This window comes from Peromyscus maniculatus, chromosome 21 (genome assembly GCF_049852395.1).
Source record: "Peromyscus maniculatus bairdii isolate BWxNUB_F1_BW_parent chromosome 21, HU_Pman_BW_mat_3.1, whole genome shotgun sequence".
NCBI classification, from domain to species: Eukaryota; Metazoa; Chordata; class Mammalia; order Rodentia; family Cricetidae; genus Peromyscus; species Peromyscus maniculatus.
Window position 1 is genome coordinate 12,736,743 of NC_134872.1, and position 25,953 is coordinate 12,762,695.

At 38.5% G+C, this 25,953-nt stretch overlaps 1 protein-coding gene across 1 annotated transcript in view; it reads right to left on the bottom strand.

The window, feature by feature from the left end:
- Window positions 1-8,093: 8,093 nt before the first annotated feature.
- The window catches only part of LOC102905682 (solute carrier family 5 member 4-like), a 59,296-nt gene continuing 41,436 nt past the window's right edge, over window positions 8,094-25,953 (bottom strand). The window contains exons 9-14 of the mRNA XM_076558029.1: window positions 24,143-24,250; window positions 22,852-23,002; window positions 15,198-15,366; window positions 14,093-14,308; window positions 10,276-10,378; window positions 8,094-8,322 (exon numbers count right to left, since the gene is read on the bottom strand). Of these exons, the coding sequence (XP_076414144.1) occupies window positions 8,108-8,322; window positions 10,276-10,378; window positions 14,093-14,308; window positions 15,198-15,366; window positions 22,852-23,002; window positions 24,143-24,250 (962 nt within the window). The 3' untranslated portion in view covers window positions 8,094-8,107. The remainder of the gene's footprint in view (window positions 8,323-10,275; window positions 10,379-14,092; window positions 14,309-15,197; window positions 15,367-22,851; window positions 23,003-24,142; window positions 24,251-25,953) is intronic.

A 25,953-nucleotide genomic window follows, 5' to 3' on the forward strand; every position in this document is an offset into this window, starting at 1 on the left:
TTCTTGATCCACAGCCCCTTGCTCGGACATGGTAAACAGGTGGTGGTAGTGCGGGTGTAACTGCAACATTTCAAAACATGTATGTTTGCATATATGCATATATATACTCAAAATTAGCTGGTAGATCAGAGAGACAGAACAAGCCACAGCTATCTCACCTTGCCAATTCCTCAGCTGGTCCTGTTTCCTCAGACTGAAGCTTCTGTGTCCCCATCCCAGTGGCTCTCAGCTGAACTGTGCTGCTAGAAGCCTGAAAGCTTAACCAGCCAAATGCTTAACCAGGCCAAATGCTTCTAGTTTCTGGTCCTCACGCCTTATATACCTTTCTGCTTTCTACCACCACTCCCTGGGATTAAAGGCTTGCTTTCTGGGATTAAAGGCGTGATGAGTTACCATGCCTGTCTGTATCCTTGAACACATGGATTTCTGCCTCTGGAATGCTAGGATTAAAGGCGTGTGCTACCACTGCCTATCCTTTATGTTTAATATTGTGGCTGTTCTGTCTCTGACCCCAGATAAGTTTATTAGCATGCACAATAAGAAATCATGTGCTTTTGAAAACTGATATCTTAGATAGGCTGAGACATAAATCTGGACTGAAATACACTTTGTCTTTCTCAGCAACTTCTGCAGAATTGAACAGACTAATGTAGATGTTGCAAGAATAATCAAATGCTCTAATTGCCTCCCTAATTAGTCATCACCACAAGGGGGCACTCTCACCACTCATTTCAAGGGCTTTGCCTTTGCTCTGGGCTTTTGACAGTGATGACATTCTTCATCCCTGGCAGCCCTTCAAGCTTATCTTTTATTGACCAAAGTGAGTGTTTTGACTGAACAATTTTTTTCTTTTGACTTAATTTCCAAGAATGGGAGCCACTAACACAAATTTTACTACACAGATCTCTTCCCATTAAGTGTGCAAAGTGGCTTGAATGCTTATAGAATAATCCAGTGCTGTTATTCCTAAGCATTTCAATATTTCAGACTATCAGTTTTCACTCTCTTCTTTGAATTAAGGTGAGGCTTTATTTATGGATTGTGACGAATGAAAACCCTTTTGAGTGGTTAAATGTTATTGCTTGTCATCCAGACATGCTTAAGACAGTCAGAAATACTTTGAATATTCATCATGTGCTTTGGGTGAAGGACAGAATCTCAGGTCTGTCATCCCTTTTGAGGAAGTTTGTTACTTAATAAGGGGATTAATGAATATTGATTGATGGGATGGAAATCATTTGATCTGTCAGTTCCCAACTCACCAAGCCCTACTCTCTCTCTAGATCTTAGTGGCAGTGATCACTACATGTGATATTTGGCATCTGTTTTCTTTTGTAATCTACATGAAGCAATAGATTTTGAGTAAACTTGTCTCTTTTCTACCATTAGCATCAAAGGACATGTGTGTTTATTCAATTTTACAAATAGCTCTTTCCTTGGTTGCATTGGAAGGAGGAAGGTCTCGTGTATTAGTCATCATAACAAAATGTCCATGATGTGATCAACTGCTTTGGCTCATAGTTTTGGAGATTCCATTTCATGATAGGCTGGCCTTGTTGGTTTCAGTCTGTGGTGACCAATGTATGGTAGAACAAGACTGATGTTTATCTCAGGGCCAGGATACAAAATAGAAAAAGAAAGGGATCAGGGTCCCATATCGCTCCTCGTGGACACACTGTTAATGACCTAAAGACTTAACCTCAATTTTGAAAGTCTTACTGCCATCCAAATTAGCACCCTGAAGAGGCAGCTTTTATCACAATGACTCTGAGGGACATCCAGATCCAAATGTGAAAACTTCTGTAACTTAAGAGAAATGCACTGATTTCCACTCAGACCCTTGAATTATAGATGATATTACACATGGATATCTGGAGCAAAGATCTCTTGACTAGTCAAATAGCTTCAAGGGAGATGCATGACTTTGCTGACATCTTAAATTTTCACTCAAACATGCTCTTGTTAGTTGACTCCCGTACAGGTGCTGCAGAGGAGGGAAGTGATTGTTAGAAAAGAGCATTACCTCAGGCTTTGGAAAGAGTCTAGATGTCCATCAGCTGATGAGTGAGTGGATAATGAAAATGTAATAAATTCACACAATGGAATATTAGTCAGCTGTTAAAAATGAAACTATGAAGTTTGCCGGTAAATGGATGGAGCTAGAAAAAGCATCCTGAGGGAGGTACACCAAACTCCAGAAGACATGTATTGTATGTTTTTCTCTTTCAAGCTTTAGATATGTGTCTTGCGATCCAAGTAACCACAAAAGTTAGGTAGCTAGTAAGGGACCAGGGGAAATCGAGTCTCTACAGGAAGAGGAAATAGAATGTAATGGTATGGACAGACAAAGGAGAAACTGGAATAGGGGGTTAACTAAGGAGGAGTATGAAAGGGAAGGGTAAAGAGGGAATGTGGGGAAGGATAATTAACATTAAAGGCTGTTTGAAAAGCTGCATGGAAACATTACTGTAGAAATTTCCTAAAATAAGTACACATATGAAAGGAATTCACATAGAGTCATCCAATAATAGAGGAGACAATGCACCACCTAGACCTGTTATGCCAACAAGTAAATCTTCAGTGCCAGACATAGGTTACAATCTTGTTGAGGAGTCAGCCACAGGAGTGTCATAGACCTCCCCAGATATCTCAGACGATTGCTAATGCTATTGGTTACTTTCTGTAGGCTGATGGTCAAGCCCTAATGTTGAAAACACAACTTATTTATGTCACTGAACATGGAGAAAATGATCTGGTACCCAACTAGAAGCATCACTCCTACTGATTAGTATTCATGGTGTGAAGGTTCTTTGTACACTGTTGGTTGAGAAAAGTAATTATTATTATTATTATTATTAAGCTACAAGTCATATGACCCACACCAAGGACCTGCCTGCAAGAAATAGTGGTGCAAAAGTGATACAAATATTTTGAAGGTAACCAGCCCCTTTTTGGTTGGATTTAAGGCCAGGTCCATGAGTCTGAACCCATACCTAACACTGCTAAAGTGGCCAAGAACTTGAGACTAGATACATCATGGGCCTAGGGGAAAACATATTACTAATATTCTGCCAAAGGAATGTAGCAATAAAATGATTGCTAATGACATATTGTCATACTCATATATCAGAGTATCACTCAACCTCCATCAGAGAACCTTCTTCTTGCAGTAGATTATAATTAACACAGAGACCCACAACTGGTCAATGGGCAGAGATTGAGAGATTTTGAAGCATTCATCCCTGAATGGGGGATGTCTTTATGAACCCCTTTTCCTCAGAGCTCAGGGATCTATGTGGAAGAGGAGGTGGAAAGATTGTAAGTGCCAGAGGTGATGATGAGTCCTAGAAAACAGCACCTCCAGACCTAACAGAACTGATGCACATGTGAATTCACAGACTGTGACAGCATGCACAAGATCTGTACAGGTTCAAACTAGACATGATCTCAACACTGAGAAGGGGAAGTGGACACAAAGTTAGTCCTAATCAAGAAGCTATTTTCAATTGTTACTGGCTAGAAATGGGAATATGAGTGTTCTCCAGTGGAGCATCTCCATGTATATTAACCACACTCTAGGGGAGGCCAGGAATAGTTGGCCAACACAAAGCAAATTCAAAGTATAGTATTTTGTGTGTGTTTTTCTGTTTTGTCCTGTTCATTTTGTGTTTGCTTGTTGCTTTTGATTTTCATTTGTTTGGTTGAGAGAGAGAGAGAGAGAGAGAGAGAGAGAGAGAGAGAGAGAGAGAGAGAGAGAATGAAGTTGGGTGGGTAGGGATGTGTGGAAGATATGGAGGGAATTGAGGAAAGGAAGGAATATAATCAAACTATAGTGTCTGAAAAAACATTCTGAAGAAAAAATGAGGCAATTTAACTGGGAGCTCAGGAAACCCTGAGAAAGAGAGGGAGTGTAGCAGGAATCTTAAAAAGTTCTTATTAATAAGATCAAGAATTGTAGGAGCCAAAAGTATTGAGGACACCATAAGAACATGGTCCATAAACATCAACTAAGCAAGGCTCATAGGGTCACACAGAGACTGAAGCAGCAATCATGGAGCCTGCCAGGGTCTGCACTATGTCTTCTGCACTATGTCTTCATATATGTTATGGTTATTAGCTTGATGTTTTTATTGGGCTCCAACAGTGGGAATAGGGGTGTCTGTGACTCTTTTGCCCACTCTTGGGACCCTCTTCCTCCTATTGGGTTGCCTAACCCAGCCTTGATATGAGTGTTTGTTTCTTGTCTTACTGTATCTTGTTATGCCAATTTGGTTGATATCCCTTGGAGGCCTGCTCTTTTCTGAAGGGAATCAAGGAAGAGTGGATGTGGGGGAAAGAGGAGTGGGGAAATTGGGTGGAGTTTAGGGAGGGAAAATTGTAGTCGGGATGTACTACACCAGAGAAGAATAAATAAATTAAATAAATAAATACATGTATAGTCAATGACCATAGTGTTCTTTATAAAAGAAAACTTGGAAAAACTGATAATATGATGCTTATTAAATAAATTATAATGCATAATATGTGATAGTTATTAAAATAGTTAATGATCCTATTAAAGTAAAAAAAGTCCATAAAATATCAGTTAAAGACATGAACATATGCTCTTATCTATATAAAATTCTATGTTTATATAAAAAGTTTCCTCTGTGAAAAGTGGTAATGTTTGAAAAAAGTTTCAGAAGCAATGTTATATAAAAAACAAAGTCTCAATAGAATGCACAGAAGAAAATTACATCCAGTTGTGTGGTGGGTCTTTTTCTGCCTCAGCTTCTCAAAGAACTTTCATTGCTCTTAGGCTGGCTTGGCTCATGGAGATTTGTAGGTCACATTCTTGTTTATTTCTCCAGTTATGTTCTCTAGCATTCTGCCTGTCTGCCTGTGCAACATTCTTCCTGACAGAGCAAGATGCTTCCTACCTGGGCAACATACTTCATGCCTGTGTGACATCCTTCCTACCTGTGCAACATCCCTCCTGCCTGTTCAACATATTTCCTGCCAGCCATGTGGAATCATGCCTGGTTTCTCACTTGCTACATAATATCTCTCCTACACATTTTCTTCTGCTCAAGGAACTAGTGAACCCATTCAAAAGTTTTTGTACTTTTATCTTCAACTGTAACTATTTGCTCAAAATGATTTGCTTGCATGTTCCATACATGTTCGCATGTATACACACAAATATCACCATATGTATATATGCATGATTTAAAGGTTCATTTTTATGTGTATAAAACTGACTTGTGAGTATGAGTATATGCAAATGTGTGTCACATTCCCTGGACATGGATGAGCAACCTTTGGTGGGTGCTAGGTATCAAACTCAGATTGTCTGCATGGCAGAAAGAGTTTAAACTACTGAGCTATCTCCAGAGCTCATAGTGCATTATTTAAACATCAGCAGACATTGTTGTCATTCTTATTTTATCTATTAATTTATATATATACCTACAATTTTCTACTTTCTTCACTATGTATTTCTTGCAGATGGCTTACTGATAGACATTTTTTTAACCTTCTCAAAGACCAGTCTTTACTGTTGCTGTTATACCAGGACCCTGGTAGATAAATCTGAGTTTTTTGTTGTTGCTGCTGCTGTTTGTAGGAACAACATCAATTTTGTGTTCTCCTTTTTCATTTTATTTAAACAATATAAACAGTGGAATTTTATTGAAACAATATAAGCAGTAGAATTAACATACCTTAACCTTACAGTACAATTAATTTTTTCAAAGGCATGTTCTCCCATGGCCTGCAGCCCAATCAATATTTATAGCACTCCCTGTCTCCAACCCCAGAAAATCTTCATACTGCCTTTTTGTCAATGTCCCCAAGGACAGGTCTTCAATCACTGTCATTATAGGTTAGTTTTGACCCACCTATAACCTAGTAGAAATAGATACATATTTTTTCTTTTACATAAGGCTTGTAACCCATCCATACTTGTTTGTTTTATTACCTTCCAGGTATGTCATACTCTGTTTATTCAACCGGTTGCTGAGAACTGTTTAGTTCTTTTCTGTTTTCATGGTGGGATATTTAGAGTATTGCTGCTGTGACTCACATCTCTAAGAAAGGTCCCAATAGTCTGCTCTCCTTTTTCTATATGGACAAATATAATCCCTTCGCTTAATGGGGGTTAGACTAAGGAATTTGTTTCCAAAGGGAAGACAATGGGAAGTATCTTATGACACCATGAATAACACTGCAACAACCATCTTTATACATAGATTCCACATGGATGATTGTTTTTCTAAAGAAGACAGACATAGTTGAGTCATTGGGTCAACATTGCTAGAGACACTGGGGGCCTAGCCTCTGCCCCCATGTGCCAGAGAAGCAGGGCATAAAGTCAAAGGCAATCACCTCATGGGCTTAAGGCCAACTGGGGACCAGTGACTCATTTTTTCTTGTCTTTGTCTCCCTTTTGGAATGAGAATTTCTATCCCAAGACTACCCCACCAGTGTGCTCTGGAAGTAACAAGTTTGTTTTCCCAAGAAGACAGGAGGGAGGTGTTCTAAAATTAATTATGCCTTGAGCCTCATTCATATCTGATTTACATGAGTTTTTTTTACTTCTGGGCTGTTCTGCAAACAAATTAATACCTCTGGTGTTACCAGAATGAAATGGATATAATATGAATATAAGAGGTTTTAGAGAATTCTATAATTTAAAAGACCTACCAGAGGTCATATGTTAAAAACCCAATTCCTAACATCGGTTCAGAGGGGAGGGACCTCTGGGGAGTGACCAGCACATGAGGGCTCTTCTCTCAGGAACAAATCAGTATTACTACAGGAGTAGGTTTCTGATAAAAAGACAAATTTGGTTCTTTTCCCTTTTCATCACAGATTTTCTTGACCACTCACTTTGTACCAAGGAATGATGTAGCAAAAATGTCCTCTCCAGATTCTGGCTCGTAAGTAGTGTCCTTCCATATCTGGAGAACTAAAAAAAACAAACAACAAACAACAAAACAAAACCAGAAAACCAACAAATCCCCACACTTCATAATTTCTAATGTTCTTATTTGTTACAGCAGCACAAGATGCTCTGCAGCAGTGGTGTTTCCAGGGGCTCAGGGACGGGATGAAGAGGAGAGATGATGGTTAAGAGTACAAAGGTTTGGCTGTAAGATGACTAAGTTACAGAGGTCTAATAATACACAGCATTGTGCCTATTGTAGAATATTATTTTAAGGTGTGTTACTTTTGTTTATGCTTTGGAACATTTGTTTAATGATGCAAAGATGTGTTTGTTTAAACACAATTCACCTGTGGTCAGGAGGCTGCGTCCGCAACTAGCTGACAGGAAGTGGTAGGGAGGAGCCAGATGGAGAAGGGTCTTTAAGGAAAAGCAAGGAGGCACACAAGGGCTTTTGGGGAGGATGCTAGGAAGGAGAGGGGGTGAGCTACTTGCTAGTCAGCCTCTCTGGGGAGCAAATTCCACCTCAACCTTTGAATTTTGAGTTCTTTAGAGGGACAGAGATTTAGTGAAGCTCCCTTTGTAGCTTTGGAAGAGTTGGAGCCGAAGGAAACAGAATTCCCTGTAGCTACGGCCCTTGCAGCCTAACTGCTGCTGGTAGTGGTGGAGTTGCAGTTGCTCATTTAGGCAGCTGTGGCTTAAAAGGCAGCAACAATTTAATAAAAGGACAGCATGTGCCTATGGGTAATAATGTACTGTACATTTCAAATGTGCTGAGAGAGCAGATAAGTGTTTTCTCTGTGTATAATACAAAAGAGCAACTATGTTAGGATATGGATGTGCCAGTTGACTTGGTTCTGCTAATACTTTCATAACTTATGTATGAAATCATCACACTATATGTCTTAAATCTATAAAATTTCAGTGGATGATAATACTTCATAAAAGTACAAAAAAGGATTTTGGGCTCTCTGCCTACTTCACATACTTTCATGAAGTCACTTTAGTAGTTTTATAAGTTATAAACTATTTACATGAAGGGACAACAAAAATTCAACTCTGATGTAGCCTTAATAGATAAAATTACCAAATTGCTCATGTTCCTTTGCAGGATAGCAAACTTTAAAAGGAAAATGCATAAAATGGTCCTTTGCTTAGCCAGTGTTGTGACTGAGATAGAATTCAGGCAAAATAGCCATAGAAAAAAACTGCCACAGTCAGGAGGACAATGGCATTGACATTGACAACAGTCCTCCAGAAGGGCTCCTCTGATGTGTCTGTGAGTTTCTTCTTCAGGACTTCTTCCTCTTCTTTAGTCACCTTGGGTCCTGTTTTTTGCAAACCACAGAATAAGTCATAAGTCTTCTTGAGACATCCCCGAGGTTTCTCAGTTTGGTCTGGAAGAAGAAAGAAAAATAAAGCATCACCAAAGATGAGTAGAACATCTCGCCAATGCTATAGAGATGTCTGTAAACAGTGATCACAGTTTTTATAAGAACCAATAGAATTCTGAGAAAGTATTATAAATTTGACTATATAAAAGCTGAAAAATAACCTTAAAAGTAAATTTGAGTGGCAAAATGGCGGTAACATGGTGAGGGATTTGCATACAATACCATAGAGGCTTTTTTTGCCTCGATATACAATGGGTTTTTGAAATTAAAAAAAAAAAAAAGAAAGGCAAGGCCATTTACAGATCCATTTAAACATACTATAGAGTTGATAAACAACTTAAGAGAAGAAAAAATTATCTTAAGCTCACTTTAAAAATTAAAATTATATAACAATACCAGTTGTCACAATTAGCAAAAATTCCAATAGTGCACTTCATGAAAATATCCTAGGGAGTCTTGGTGATAATATCCTAGGAGCTGGTGGATGTAAAGAAAGCTAAGGCATCCCTTCTGCTATGGGTGTACTCGAGAGAATACTAAGAAATGAGGTTGAAATGAGGTACTTAATCACAAGATACAAAATAGAGAACTTAGCAAGTAACTGTATGTCATCTCAGCACCTGACAAGTAGTAAGTACCATGGATGGACAGAAAGATGCACATGTAGGTGAGGGGATGCATAGATGTCATATCTAGCAAGTTATCTTTATTATTGGGCCAGCGAGATTTGAATGTTTTAGTTTGTTATAAAAACAACAACTTCTTGAGAATTGGATAACTGCAGAAGCCAGATTAAGTGTAGATGTTATCCCTTATCAAAGAAACTTATCTCCACAGTAATGAAGTCATTACAGAAAAGCACAACCTGACACAATGCAGAGGTCAAGCCAAGTTCCAGTGGATATATATGATATATATATATATATATATATGACATATATAATATAAATATATATATATAAATGTTTGCTGAGCCATAGATGCAGTAGCTGTGATATATATGAGAAGAAGAGTGATATATATGTGAAGAAGAGTCACAAAGATTGTAAGAGCCAGAACACCAGGAAACCTGCTGTGAAACATTCTTTCACAGAAATAGCTGTGTCTTAGTGAGAGTTTCTATGGCTATGATAAAACAGCATGACCAAAAAGCAAGTTGGGGAGGAAAAGGTTTACATTTCATTATACTTCCAGGTAACAGTCCATGATTGAAGGAAGTCAGGACAGGAACTCAAGCAGGGAGGGCCCTGGAGGCAGGAGCTGATGCAGAGGCCATGGAGGGGTGCTGCTTACTGGCTTGCTCCATATGGCTTGCTCAGCTTGCTTTCTTAGAGAACCCAGGACCACCAGCCCAGGAATGGCACCACTCACCGTGTGCTGGACCTTCCATAACTGATCACTAATTAAGAAAATGCCTTAGAGCTGAATCTTATGGACACATTTTCTCAATTGAGGTTCCCTTCTTTCAGATAACTCCAACTTGCATCAAGTTGACATTAAACTAGCCAGCACAGGATGTGTAAACAAGACAAGAATGGTGACAATATTAATAGATTGCTAACATAGAAGGGGAGGGGTATCTCACCATGGTTCCACTCCTAGGCAAAAAACTACAGGCAACTAATGACTGCCAAGAATGGGAGAATTAACCTCTCCTGGGGATTATCCCTGTAACTGGTTATGCAGCACAAAGCTGTCAGCCCTAAAGCCATATACACACAACAGAAACAGACTCAGCAGGCTGTATTTGTGATTACACATATGTATGTATGTAACAATATTTGTTAAAGAAAAAGAAGCTCTAATTTATGGGAGGAGTTGGAGGGAGAGAGGAATTGGGAGGGGCAAGGAGGAGGAAAGGGAAAGAGTAAGGGATGTAATTACATTTTAATTAAAAGTGTATATAAAAATCCCCAATAAGCCACACTGTGAAAACCAATATAAGTGAGACGTTACCCTCTTCAGTCTCATTATCAGCTCCTTCCTCCCTTTTATCTTCTGCATCTAAATCGATTCTTTCCTCCTCACTGTTCCGAAGAGTCCAGCACAGGCGATACAGCTGAGAGGAGACCACAGAGAGCATTAGCAAAAGGTGCATGTTTGCAAACACTGAACAACAGTCTCAGTTTTGTACAATTAAAAAAAATCAGACTGCATGAAAAAGAATAATGGATTCTAATGAAAGGTGCTCCTGCCATATCACACTCTCCAAAACACATGAACCATTTAAAGTCATTTCTGTTTTTAATTATTTGGGAAGGAAACATTTAAAAATTCAAAATTTCTAAAACTCTTACTTTGGGCTTTTATATGTTCAGAAAAGTAGGACATTGACCTAGACTATTACACCTTGGCTTCACTCATTGTCCTTATTGTCTACGGTTAGTAGTAACTTCATTGTTATTTCATTGTCCTTATTGTCTGTCAATAGTAATTTCATGGTTATTCCATTGTCCTTACTGTTTAACTGTGAAGAATAACTCATTGTTATTGTCCTTCTGTTTTTCAATAATAACTTCATTGTCCTTATTGTTTAACTGTCAATAGTAACTTCATTGTTATTTCATTGTCCTTATTGTCTAATTGTTAATAGTAACTTCATTGTTATCTTCAGCCTGGCTAGAGATTACTTTTTGCATTTAATTTATTTGTTGTTGTTGCTTGTTTGTCTGTTTGTTTGTTACACAGGTTCTCGTGTAGCCTAGGTTGACCTTTGTGGGAGACCTGCTCCCACTTTTCCCCCCAGGGTACTCTTGAGTAGGGAGAAGTAAGAAATATTTAGATAGAAATATAGAGAGGAGAGAGACAGATAGAAACATAGGATAGCCTCGGGAGGACCTGGGTCAAAAGCCATCAGCCCCTTCTATCTCTTCTAAAGAGCTATTTATAGAAATGCCAAGGAGTGGAGCAAAAATTTCCTCCTAGCACAGCCAAGTGCAGACCCTCCCAAACACCTGGTAACCACGTGGTCATTTCATCCCCTATGCAGCCCTGCTGGGCAAAGCAAGCTCAGATCTCAATAGGAAACTTCTGTGGGCTCCCATGGACCTTCTACTTGCCATATAGCTGAGGATGTCCTTGAACTTCTGATCTTCCTGCCTCCACCTCCCAGGTGCTGGTGCACCATCATTCCTAGCTTAAAGGTTTCACTTAGCACATAATAATTATACATATTTATGTGGCAGAGAGCACTAATTTGACACATATATGCAACATGTATTGATCAAATCAAGGAAATTATCATTTCCATTTCTTTCAACATTCCTTTTGTGAGTGTGTTGAAAGCCTTCAATCCTCTTTCCTCCATTTCCTTATAAGCTACAGAACAGATTTCTGTGAAGTATCATCACCTCTCTGTTCTGTAGAATGCCAGGAGTTATTTCTCCAGCACAGTCTATGTTGGAAACTGTTATCTGACCTTCCTCCCTCCTGTTCCACTTCCTATTCTGTGATGACTGGGGGTTGTCATTGTCACTCGACATATTGTAAGTTCTGTTTCTACATCCATTCTATTTAGACAGCTATCTGTGTTCAATTCCTGAATTTCAAATGTAATCACACATCCCTCTCCCATCCCACCTTTGAACTTTGTCCACTGTTTTTATTTTAAACTTCTAAGTTTTATGGAATTTTGACTATCATTTGTCCATTATATGGTCAAGTTTCTCTTGCTTTGTATATTAAAATTTTTGAAAATATATGGAACATGTGTTATCGTGTATTTTTTACCATATATGTAAGAAGATAAAGATTAAAAAACAACTATTAATCTCATATATTTTGATTAGCATGGATTTTAATATATTGATACAAATTTAAAGTTATTTTTGTTATACTGTATATATGATCCTACTCATATTTGGGGTATTGTTATGCAGCTCATTAAAAATGCAATGTATAATTTTTTTAAAAATGAGGTTAGTAGTTAACCTATAATAATCAAACTTGTAGTCACATTAAGTATGTTTTCAAGGTTAAACAGGTATATTTTAGATAGATAGATGATTTTCAAACACATCAAAGACATACAGGACATGGCATTTAAAATGTTTAACCTAAGCTTTTTCATGACAATAAGACACATCTGCTCCTGGCAGAACCAATGAACTTCATAGAAGGATAATGGGCATCGAAGAAACTCCATGTAGAGTTTGCTTTCAATGTAACAAGGACACAGGAAAAGACTGTTGAACTTCGTCAAAACAAGGCAGACAGTCCTTCAAGATTCCTGCTTTACAGAAGAATCTGCCAGATATTCTGCAAGGCACCGAGGAAAGCATCTGAAGAACTTTGATAATACAAGGTAAGACAGCCCTTCAAATTTCCTGCTTCACTGAAACAAGCCTACCAGATATTCTAGGCTTGTAGGCTGAAGATGGATATCCCAACACTGCAAAGGAACTTTGGGTGACTGTTCAGGCAGCCAGATGTCTTTGTTATGAGGTAATATAATATTACATCCTTCTGAGGTCTTTGATGGAGTAAAAGACTAGATAGGAGTTATAGTTTCCTTATTTATAATAGAAAGTAAATTAGGTATAAAACTTTGGAATCACTAAGATAAGATGGACAATGGAGTATTTCCTCTGAATTTGCTAAATGCTAATTAATGTACTGGATATTCTAAATATAATTCTTATTTGATAACTCTCTTTGTTGTGTATAGTTTTCCTATGTTAGAGTTAAACCTTTCATTTTTATTTAGACAAAAGGGTGAATTGTTGTGGAATATTAATTTAAGATGTATTACATTCATTCATGCTATGGAATATTTGTTTAACGATGCAAAGATATATTGCATTCTTTTATGTTGCATTTGCTTAACTATGTAGAGGTATGTTACTTTGCCTGCATAAACATGTGATTGGTCTACTAAAGAGCTGAATAGCCCATAGCTAGGCAAGAAAAAAGAAATAGGTGGGGCTGGTGGGCAGAAAGAATAAATAATAGGAGAAATCTAGAGAAGATGGGAGCAAGAAAAGGAGGAGAGGAGGATGCCATGGGCCAATCAGCAACAGAGCCAGTCATGAGTAAGAAGGAAAGGAAGGCGTATAAGAATAGAGAAAGGCAAAAGCCCAGAGGAAAGGGTAGATGGGATAATTTAAGTTAAGAAAAACTAGCAAGAAACAAGCCAAGCTAAGGCTGCATATTCATAATTAAGAATAAGCCTCCATGTATTTATTTGGGGGCTGAGTGTCAGGCCCCCAAAGAGCAAATAATAAAAAAAAAACCAACTACACACTAGAGAGGCCCAGTCCAGATAGCCAGGTCTCTCGTAAGATCATTCTCCATCTATTAAACAATAGTGATTATTCCCTTCCCAGTGTCTGTCACAATGGCACAGATATGCTCTCCCCCTGCATCAGGAAGTGTTTGAAATAGTATGCTCACTGTTTTTTATTATTTGTGTGTGATGTGTTTGTGAGTATACTCATAGACATGCATGGCAGTTAGAGGATGATTTTGTGGAGTCAGTGCCCTCCTTCAGGCTTTTTGTGGGTTCCAGGGACAACTCAGGTTGTTCCTGGGCTTGCTCAGAAAGCCCTTTTAACTGTGGAGACATCACACTGTCACTAAAAATGGTACATCCATTTCCTAGCCTCTTAGCAACCTACTATTGCTTCATACATACTCGATCAAATTCTTCAGTTGAATAACTGATTGGTTATTTCAGGTTCCTCCTAAATCAACAATCCCATTAGCCTGGCATTAACTGAAGTTGCCATTATGCAAATTATGAAAGCAAAGAACTACTAGTTTGTGCATTACTCACATGTACATCAGGAATGGGTTTTGTTAACAAAGAAACTCCCAGAGTAGCCAACACAGACACGGAAAAGAGAATGATGGCATAATATAGATAGTGCACTCCACAGATGATCTTGGGACAGTTAGTGGTGACCAGGCAACTCCCTGTCCCATAAGAAAACTCTGCAATCATACGGATAAGGCCCATCACAAGTCCAACCATCAGACCCCAGAATGCACCCTGTTAAAAACAAAACAGGAACACAACCAAGAGTGCTTAGGAAAAATGAGACACTCATTCAGGTAAGTCATTATTAATTACTACAATTTTATTAGGTAAGGACCAACAAACTGGGATAATTGCAAATACAAACTATCAGTGAAAGTTGTCCTCTGTGGTCTTGAAATACCATCACACTGTCGACTGTCCAACCATAGGACTCTACTGCCCACACTGACCCAAAATGAAAAATTTCCTGATATGTCTTTTATATATAGAATAAAAGCTTGTGCTTTATTTTGGAGAATAAGTAGAATTATGATATTCATGCTACACAATTTGAAAAGCTAAGAAATCACTAGACACTAAGTGCTATGAATCTGTCACTTGCCTGAAAATCACATAATATAGTAAACAACTAGAGACACATAAAGGATTAGACATATAAAGTAAAAAGATGAACTATTTCCACCACAATAACAATGAACATATTTTAATTTTTTACTAGCTTTTAAAAAGTATTTGCTATACTATCTCATTTGATCCTCTTAACAACTCCTATAAAGTAGTCACTATTATCATCTTCATTGGACAGAGTGGAGTTATTTGCTTCACATCAGTATATTAGTGTCCTGATGGGACACTGACAGTTCATCTCCTCAGCTCATGCTCCCCAGCACTGTACCATGCAATTGATGTTTTATAAATGATGTAAAGACTGTATGTACTATGAATGGGCAGAACAAGTGTCAAATCACACTTTAGGAACAACCAGACATTGCAGTGACCACAGTAGAAATTGAAACAGGCCTTGGGTGTACACATGGAAGAGCAAGAATGCATCTTGTGACACCAGGGAGACAAACAAATTTTTCTTATACTCACAGGGAAAATCCCATTTTTCACTTACTTGTTCATTGACCCTTTTACAGAAGATGCCAAGCAGGAAGACAGCTGCAATAGGAGGCCCAAGGTAGCTAGAAATTGATTCTGTATAGTGGATCAGTTGTCCACCTTGAGATACTTCTACTATTGGGACCCACAAGATGCTGGTGACAATTAATACAGTGACAAACAGCCTATAAAAATAATCCAGACATTAAACAAGAGCACCGTATTTGTTGATTTTTAAAAATGTATCCTTGTGCCATTCATTCACTCATTTTCAAAACACAACTAAGTTTCTTGACTTGATATGAACCCATACTGTAATCATCTGTTAATTCAATGTCAACAATACTTATCTAAACCTGTCATAAAGGCTTTACTTAAGATTAACACTTCCTAATACGTCAAATGTCAGATGTTGTTTATTCATTCTTTAATTCAATGTGTGTGTGTGTGTGTGTGTGTGTATGTGTGTGTGTATTAAAATAATACTATTTAGTTTTATTAATTGGTAGTTACTTGTATAATAAAGTAGAATCCAATTTTTATCTTTTTCTTAGCTAGAGAAAACTAAATGAGTTTTCATTAGTAAGGATTAAAACAGCCTCTATCTTTCTCAGAATGCTAGATGAATTGACAAAAAATAGTAGTTCATGTGTTCTCCTGTCAAAGTGTTGGTTAAAATGTTGACTGGAAGATCCTGGGATCCACAAAGAAGAACTACTTGGGGAAAGGTTTTTGTTTTTGTCTTTTAGGAGAATGAAGGTTAAGGAATCTGAAGAACACTGGACAAATGAGACAACTGAAGAAAAGGGACAGATCATCTATCCCAAGAAACAGAGTGAAACGGTGTATGGGTATATGTTATCTAAAAAATTTTATGTCTTCCTAAATGTTTGTTTCTGCTTTTCTCTAAAGATTTAACACTATTGGTCTTCTAATAGTCCCAGTTCAATTAAAATTTAAAGCTGACTTTAGAGTTGGAGAATGGCTCTCTCCTTCTTTAAACTCAAGCATGTTGTTAAAAGGAAAATGCAAACTCACTGTATCATGCCAGAATAAAAGAGCCATCTTCTGCTATGGTACAGGACAAAAGCAAAATTAATTAAGGGACTATTCTATTACTAATCTCAACTCTTTGATCCTATTCTGATTCTTTAAACTTTTCTTAAAGTATGAATTTTATATCAAAATTTACAAGATTAATATATATAGATATATATACATTTTAAACTTTGTTAAGATATGAATGGTCATATAGAGTACTAACTAATTCTAGAAAGAAAAAAAAAGGCTTCAATTACCTACATATATATGTCTTTGTGTTCGAGTCTCTTATCAGTTTTCTGCAGGAAATCACGGCCAGGCCTAACATCAACTGATGTCTCCAGGAAGAAGATGGGGCCCCACAACAACAACAATTCCACGTGGACAATAATAATATCATTAAGCTGACAAACATCATCCACAGATCAGCTTTGAACTACAAGGTGCTCAGAGCAATTTTGAGATGACTAGCTGAGATGATTCAGTCTCAAAGACTACTTGAATAAGGACTTGAGATAAACCCTGAACTTTGGCATTATACACAGACTGGATAATGAAGAATATAGTTACCTTTCCTAGAATTTGACAATTAACCTAAAATTTTTCTTTCAGGATAAAGAAAACTTCGCCCATACCCAGCAGGAAGCAATTTTAAGAATACGACGCCCACATTCCCAAAGAGGTGGTGTGGGGCGGGTGTTTTTTTGGTCTTTTTAATGGGTTTTGGGTCTGGGATAATTTTCAGTATTTAGGGGGGTTGGTTACAAGTTATTGTCAAGGGTTAGGAAAAAGGCTAAGCAAAGGAGATTAGATTTAAGGTTCTTGTTTTAAAAAAAAGAAAAGAAAAGAAAGAAAGAAAAGAAAAAGACAATTACTAGTTTTAAATACTTTACATTGGATTGGATTGTTTTATATTGTATACCAATTTGAAACTGATATTGTTAGAAAATGCTATATGTATATTTCTAATTGTATTTATACCATTCATTTAACAATGTAATGCAATTTTCTGATCCTTGAATGTTATTATTACCAACTATTAGGATATAAAGAAATGAAAGTTAGTATTTAGACATTACAATAGAACGTGTAGTCATATTAGATATGTTTTAAAAATTGAGCAGAGACGTTTTAGACAGGGCATCTTCAAACCCTTCAGAGATCTACAGAATATGGCATTTAAAATGTTTTAACAACTTAGAAAATTTTTCTTTTTTGAGACATGTCAGCTCCTGGCAGTACCAATCTACTTCAGAGAAAATATGGGCATTGAAGAAACTGCATATGGAGTCAACTTTCATTGTGGCAAAAGTTAGCCACTGGACAACAAAGTATCCTCGAATCAACAGGACAAAATGGACAGACAGAACACGAAACAAAGGACTACTGATTCTTGCCAAAACAAGTGTGGTTATGGCTTTATTAAAAGGCATCTTCTGAGGCCAGGACAATATGGCCCCATCCCTGAAGTGGCTTTCGCATCCGGAAAAGGTACGGTGCCCTTTTCTTCGAAGGCAGCTTAACAGGCAGAGGGCCGATGGCTTCTGTTGTACAATGGAACAGCAGCTGAAAGCTCATGCCTCTCGAAAGTAGACTGGCATTTAATAGAGGGATGTGGAGAAGAAGGGGATGCTGAGATGAAGCCATATATACACAGCCAAGAAGAATGGACAGCTGAATTAAAAAACTGTCAACAATTTCCAGAATTTAAAATCCTGAATCATGACAGGACACTAGTGGAATTCAGGTGTTTCTGGTACATGGACTGCTCTCACCCAATGGGAGGTTGAACTGTTGACCTTGTGTACATCCTACTTCACAAATGAGTCTGTCAGATACACTAAGCCTATAGGCTGAAGATGATGCCCCAACACTGCGGAGAAATCTCAGGTGACTGCCCAGGCAGCTGGCTGTTTCTGTCAACTCACAAATTTTTTGGAAGTTGCTTGACTGCACTTCCTGTTTTTTATTTTTGTTAGCTAATATTATTTCCTTCTTGGGTCTCTGAGGGAGTTGAAGATTAGTTAGTTATGGATGAAAATTAGTTAGTTATAGTTGAAAATTAATTAGGATAGAAAGTGCATTAGATACATCTTGGATTTACCAAAATAGGATAGATAATGGAATTATTTTCTCTGATTTGTCAAATACCTGTTTAGGTATTTATTACTTGTATATATTGTATATAGTTATTGTACTTTTGTATATAGTTTTTCTTTTGTTAGTTATAACCTTTTGCTTTCTTTTTCTTTTTATTAAAATAGAAAAGGGGAAATGTGGTGGTATTCTAATTGTACTGAAATGTGATTTTGATTGTATGTTAATAAAAAGTTGCCCGGGGGTCAGAGCTATTAGAGCCATAGACAGAGTGTGGCGGTGGTGGCACACGCCTTTAATCCCATAGATCTCTGTGTGTTCAGGGATACAGCCAGCATTGGAGACATATGCCTTTAAGACCTAGGGGGCTGTACATTCAGACAGTGACGAGGCAGTCACGTGTTTGGGTTTACAACCAATGAGAAGGCAGAACAATAATACTATAAAAAAGACGTACAGACAGGATATAGCTCTCTTTTTCGGGAAGCTGGGACAGCAGGCGGAAGGGTGAGCTTTTAGCTCTGAGCTCTGACCTCTCGGCTTTCTCTTTTACATTGTTTCTGTGTTTCTTATTTAATAAGACGGTTGGTTACATCTACAGAACTATATGGTTTTCTAAACATGGGGACTTCTATGCTTTGCTCATGAATAAATGAGCAAACATAATTAACAAGATTCTTCTTCATGAAAGCTTATCATCTCCATATTTACCTTATATATGGACATGGTGGTGGGTGATTGGATGAACAAGTCTTTGGACAGAAGACCAAGATACCAACGTCCACTTAAACTTTACAAAATATCTGTCACCTTGCAATAAAACTTAAATGTCACAATTATAAAGCCCAGAACACAGTAAAGTTTCAATAAAGTACACAATTACCATTGTCATTGTCCTCATTGAAAAGAAAACCACATGTTTCCCAGCCCACTTGGATTGCTCTCTGTCCCACACTCAAGTGGACCAGTGTGACCTGGCTTCTGGATGCCTTGTTAAGCTGTGTTCTCTTCATTTTCTTACTTGCTCCCTGTGGACAACCTTATTCCGTGGATAAAGAAAATGTGGTACATATACACAATGGAGTACTACTCAGCAGCAAAAAACAATGACATCATAAAATTTGCAGTCAAATGGATGGAACTAGAAAATATCATCCTGAGTGAGGTAACCCAAACCCAAAAGGACAAATATGGTATGTATTCACTCATAAGTGGATACTAGATGTAAAGCAAAAGATAACCAGACTGCAACCCATAGCTCCAGAGAAGCTAACTAACAAGGATGATCCTAAGGGGACGCATAGAAAGCCCAGTGAAGGAGAAATGAGATCTACATGAGCAAACTGGGAGTGGGGGTGGGTAATAGAGGGCAAGGAATGGGGGATGAGAACATAAGGAAACTGGAGGTTTGAGCTGGAACAGGGACAGAGTGGGAGAGCAAGGAGAGAGATATCATGATAAATGAAGACATCATGGTAATAGGGAGAAACAGGGTGCTAGGTTCCTAGGAATCCACAAGAATGACCCCACCTTAGACTACTAGCAATACTCGAGAGGGTGCCTGCACTGGTCTACTCTGGTAACCAGATTAGTGAATACCCAAATTGTCATCACAGAGCCTACATCCAGTTACTGATGGAAGCAGATGCAGAGATCCACAGCCAGGAGCCAGGCCAAGCTCCAGGAGTCCAATCAATGAGAGAGAGGAGGGAGTCTATAAGCAAGGATGTTGAGATCATAATGGGAAAACGTACAGAGATGGCCAGCCAAACTAGTGGAAACTCATGAACTGTGGACCAATAGCTATGGAGCCCCCATGGGACTGGACTAGGCCCTCTGGATACTCGAGAGAGTTGTTTAGCTTGAACTGTTTGGGGAGCCCACAAGCAGGGGTATCAAGTTCCATCCCTGGTGCATGAGAAGGCATTTTGGAGCCTAGTACCTAATGTGTGACACCTTACACAGCCTTGGTAAGGGAGGTGGGGTGGGGTGGGGGGAGTTGGACCTGCCTCAACTGAATGTACCAGGCTCTGTTGACTCCCCATGGGAGATCTTGACTTGGAGGATGTGGGCATGGGGGGTGGCTTGGTGGGGCAGAATGCCCGGGGCGTGTGGGGAGAGGGAGGAGCAGAGATCTGTGGTTGTTATGTAAATGAATAGAAAAGTTCTCAATAATTAAAAAAAAGAAAAAAAATAAAGATGAAACAAATATTACTTTGTCATTGAGAATTGAAGAGAATTTGTGTCCAAGATGATATATTGACTAGTGGGATTACTATATCTTGACTATCAGCTCAGAAAAATGAACGAACAAACAAACAAACAAAATTATGCCACTCCATTCTCTGCTCCTATAATCTTTATCTGTCAAGATCTGGGCCTAGTGAGGTCCTTCAGATTTTCATCTCCCAGTGTTTAATTTGGTAAAGCTATTGTTACTGTCAAAAGCAAAGAAGAATATGTAAATGGGTGGTGAGTTTCCATTGATACCAATTTGACAAGAAAGGAGGCGGTGTCCTTCCAAGACTCGTCTTTATAGACTGCACTTCTCAGTACTCTGTGCTACTAGCCCCAAACCACAATGAGAAAACCATGGGGAACAGGCAGAATCCACATAAGGGAAGAGACTAGGACTCCAGTTTCTCTTCTAAATAGCTGAGAAGTCCAGAAATGAACTTGAAGTGGTACTCCACAGGTGAATGTTAACTTGTTTTCATATTGAAAGACATACTCTAAGTATATTATTCAATATTGGTAAGTATAAAAGAAAAATGATTGATCTATTATCTTACCACCAATTTTACCAATCTATTTTTATCTAAGTCATAATCACTGAGGGAGTAAAACCAAAGTAACATGGCATGAACAATAGAGCAGATAATGCTGAGGCATTAAGATAATGGAGTACCATACAGCAAGGAACTGAAACAAATTGTACATGGAAATATGGCTGAATGCCACAATAATAAGATGAGCAAAAAAAGCCATATAGCATGAAATGTATACTAGATAGCTTTAGTTATAGTTTTCCTTGTTAACAAATTCAGAAAGGAAACTCCCTAAAGAGGTTTAAAGTGTATAAGTTTGAAAGACATCAAAAGATAATATTCAGTTGGTAATACAAGTTAGGATAGAAAGTAAATTAGGTACAACACTTTGGATTCACCAAAAGGTTATAACCTTTTATTATTTTAGACAGAAAAGGGGAAATGTGGTGATATATTGTGTACTCTAATAAAATTTGCCTGAATATTCAAGAACAGAACAAACCACTAGATTAAACATAGAGGCCACGCAGTGGTGGCACACACCTTTAATCCTAGCACTTGGGAGGCAGAGATATGTCTGGACCTCTGTGAGTTCAAAGCCACCATGAATTATATGAGAATGTCTCAGTCTAAGAGAGAAAACAGAGCCAGACAGTGGTGGCACACACCTTTAATTCCAAGAAATGATGGCTGGGTGGAGAAAGGTATATAAGGCATGAGGAGACAGAAACTAAAGGCTTTTCAGCTGAGGACTCCCTTTTAGCTAGAGGCCTTTTGGCTAGAAAGCCTATTCAGGATGAAGAGTTGGTGAGTTAAGAGGTGGTGACTGTGACTTGTTCCTTTGTCTCTCTGATCTTTCAGCATTCACCCCAATATCTGGCTCAGGGTTTTTTATTAAAAGACCTAGAATTTGTGTTACGATGTGTGCCAATGTTCTGTATTTATGATCACCTAAAACAGGAAGACTCAATTAATAGCATTAGAAGTTCTAGTTTAACTTTGGAAAGACAGGAACTGAGGGATTTCAGGGTGATCATAATTATTATTGAGTATTATTATATTATGTATTAATATTAGTAATTAATACTAATGTGTACAGTAACTACATGTGTGATCTTTTTGAGATACATCACAGAACTGTATAATTATGTTCTCCATGTCCCCTGTATGTATGTCATACTTTAATCTTCAACTCATTTTACAAAATGCTATGAAGTGTTGTGTCTACTTGATAGTAATGAAGAGTAAAATGGGGTCTTTCTTAACTATTCCCCCTGGTAGTTTGTTTCTACTCCATTTGTCTTCTGGAACCCCAGACTACTTAGGGATTGTTTGGTTGACATAACCCTCTAAGCAACTTCTTGAACTAGTCCCTTACCCAAGTCGGTCCCTTTCTAATATCAAATCCTTAAAGGATATCAAGTTGATAATCTCATTTGTGGCAGTAACTTAATTCATTATCCCTTACATGTGATACACTTGGATGAAGGACTAAGAGTAGGTGGTAATTTGTGAAAAGTCAAAGCAAACAAACAAACAAAAACACCTTAAGCACTTAAAATGTGAAAAGGCAACCATCTCATTCAAATGGCCTCAATTTTTATATGTGTAAAGAGATAGGTAGAATTTAATTGTTCACAGTGTTCCTTCTTCCCCTGTAGAATGATGATTATTTTCACTAAGGCCAAGGATATGCAACCTCTAGTTCATTACTCCATTGTCCCTTCCTGAGAGGGGTTCTAGGCAGAGACCAGGTTTCCTCACCGTCCAGCGATCAGGAGCTCTCTCTCTGATGCCTTCTTCCTCATCTTGGTGTAGAGATCCATGGTGAAGAGGGCGCTGGCGCTGTTGAAGATGGAGGTCAGGCTACTCATGAGAGAGGCCAACATGACTGACAGCATCAGGCCTCGAAGTCCTGGGGTCAAGAGAAGGTGCAAGCTCTGGTTAGTGGCTGCATATCCTTTTCTGTGAATGCCAGGCTAAAAATAGGGCATTGCTTCAAGACAATGGATTTGTCTGGAACATTGACTATTTGAGCAGATATCAAAATATGCATATAATAGAAATGCATGTGGCACTTCTTGCATAATTCCTGGTGATCTCAATATCACAGTGGGGAATTTAGTCCCCAATACAAACTCAGATACCATCTACTGAAACCTACTCTTAGAACAGAATAAGCTCTGTGATGCCATCTTTCTTTTCAGTGATCTCTTGACCACACAAAGAGTTAGTGGAAAAATGTAGTTAATAGTTCTGCTGTCTTTGGAGAGGAAAATCCAAGAATTTGGAATCATTATAGGAAACTTATGCTCTTGCTCCCTCTGGCCCCACATCTTCTAGAACAGAGGATTCGGGAATGTGGTGTCAGATCTGTGGGCTATGTTCCCTTCATTCTGAAAATGTTCATGTGTATCAGGATGGAGAAAGGGCCATGGAAGTGTTAACCCAAGTTTTCAACTGGTCACACCTGAGTTCTCTATCTTGTTCTGCTTCAATTCACCACAGTCACTCTCCAGCATCCTAATAGCTTATTTACTTCTATATACAGCTTATTTTATATCCCAGGAAACTGAAATATGGATTTTAAATGGTAGGGGAACTTATTTTTGAAACTTCACCAATGTTTCTGGAAACCCAAGCTATTGCCTGGGACAGAATACATTCAATAAGCAATTATAAATTGAATAGATTACGATCTAATACCTGAGTGTCAGTGGTCCATAATTAACCCTGATTTCTCTGGAAATATAGGGCTGTGGTTAAAAAATGCTTTTTACTAGCAAAAAGAAAATTAAAATATTCTTAATTTTCTTCAAAGAGTCTTGAGACTAAAGAGTCAAGATTCTTCTAACAGAAGAAACCTGGAGTATCTCTGGGATGTCTACGCTCAACATAAAGTTGGTAACATGTAAAAGGTGCCCAAGAAATGTCCATGAATAGAGCTGAACTAATGGAATTCAATTAATAATTGCTGAGGATTACACTACAACCCTTTCTATGCTCATCTACAGACCAAGCATCTAAGGCTATGTGAGTTCAGGCTTTTACTTACCCATGGGCATCAGTTTCAGCACCATCATTGGGTAGGCATAGTTAGTGCAACCAATGTCAACACCACACTGCTTTACACACTCAGAAGGCACAACACAGGCCACCATATCTGAGGAGATATTCAGAGGTGAGGTCAGTGAGCTAGACTCCAGAAGGCATAGTTTGTAACCATTAGACAAAGAGGTAAACTCATAGGTGGGAGAAAAGACCCTTGCCTGGAAATGGAGATTCATTTTGTTAAAATTTTATGTCAAAGGCCTGGTACCTCTTTCCCTAGACCACAATGTTGTCATTTTCTCATTTTCATAGATCTCAATGGACCCAACAGGCAGGTCTGTCCCTTAGGTGTGGCCCAGCTAAAACTTGAAAGCATGTGGGAGGAGCTGATCACCCTCCAGAATTCCATGGAAACCCACTGCTAGGGAAGCAGCTGATGCTCTTTACTCTCCTTCCTCGCCTCCAAATCCAATCCCCTAGTCTCACCGCCAGCTCTGTAGCATATCACCTCCCTTTTCTCTCTGCTCCCATCTTTAGTGGATCTTGCAGCCTTCCTCACTACCCCATCCCTTTGTCTCAGCCACAATATCTGGAGGCATTCTCTAGAATCCTGCCCGTCACAAAGACCAGTGAATCAGGGAGACAATTTTCACTCTCCCTCCTCTGCTCCAAATCTAATTTCCCCATCCCCATCTCTGAAGCAGACTGACTGTTCTAGCCTCTCCTTCTCTACCTTCATTCTCAGGGGACTACAAAGATCCTGGTGGCACATGCTTCTTTCTTCCCTCCGGTAGACCTCCTCACTTACCTTTCTATCTCATTACCATTCTGTCATCTCCCAAAACCTAGAAAGACATTCCACCCAGGACCCCAGTGTCCACACTAGGCAGGATCTTGGAAACACTTCTTCCCAGGCAACCAACAGCCACCACACTCCCCCAAGAACCAGAGAAAGCACAGAAACTAAGGGACAAAACACTCACCAAAGACAAGAACAGATATTAACATCAAGAATTACAGTCTTCTCAAACCCAGATGCCTAGATACCAGCATAAAAACACAACCAATAACAGCCAGGGCAATATGTCTCCACTAGAGACCAGAAATTCTACTAAAGTGTGCAATAGAGCCAAAGCACAAGAAAAAGACTTCAAAATAGCCTTTGTGAATATGTTAGAAGTTCTTAAAGAAGATATGAATAAATCTATTAATGAAATCTATGAAGCCACACACACAAAGCATTGGCATGAAACAAAGGAAACAGTTCAAAATATTGTAGTGGAAATAGAACCAATGAGAAAACACAAACTGAGGGAAATCTGGAAATAAAAAATTTAGGAACTTTAACAGGAACCTCAGAGGCAAGCCTCACCAGTTGTCTTAGTTATGGTTTCTATTGCTAAAACAAAGAATGACCAAAGAGCAAGCTAAGGAAGAAAGGGTTTATTTGGCTTGTACCTCAGCATTGCTGTTCATCACTGAAGGAAGTCGGGACAGGAACTCAAAACAGGTAGGATAATCTATCCTTAATAGCCATAGTGAATTATTGTGCCAAATATGAAAAGTGGATTGAGATGATACAAGCCTTAGAAAGATGTATAAATGAAAATAAGAAAAATACTCAGACACAGACAGGGGAATTGAGACAAGAACCTACAGAACCACTGCATGATGAAACTGAAGAAGGGTGGGTGACCCAAGGTTATTAGAAAGCCAACCTCAGTTTATCCAGTAACTATACAGGAACTACTAGGAGATGATAGACACCCACAAGGTTATCAGGAAGTTAAATGGCATCTGACAGATATACTAGAT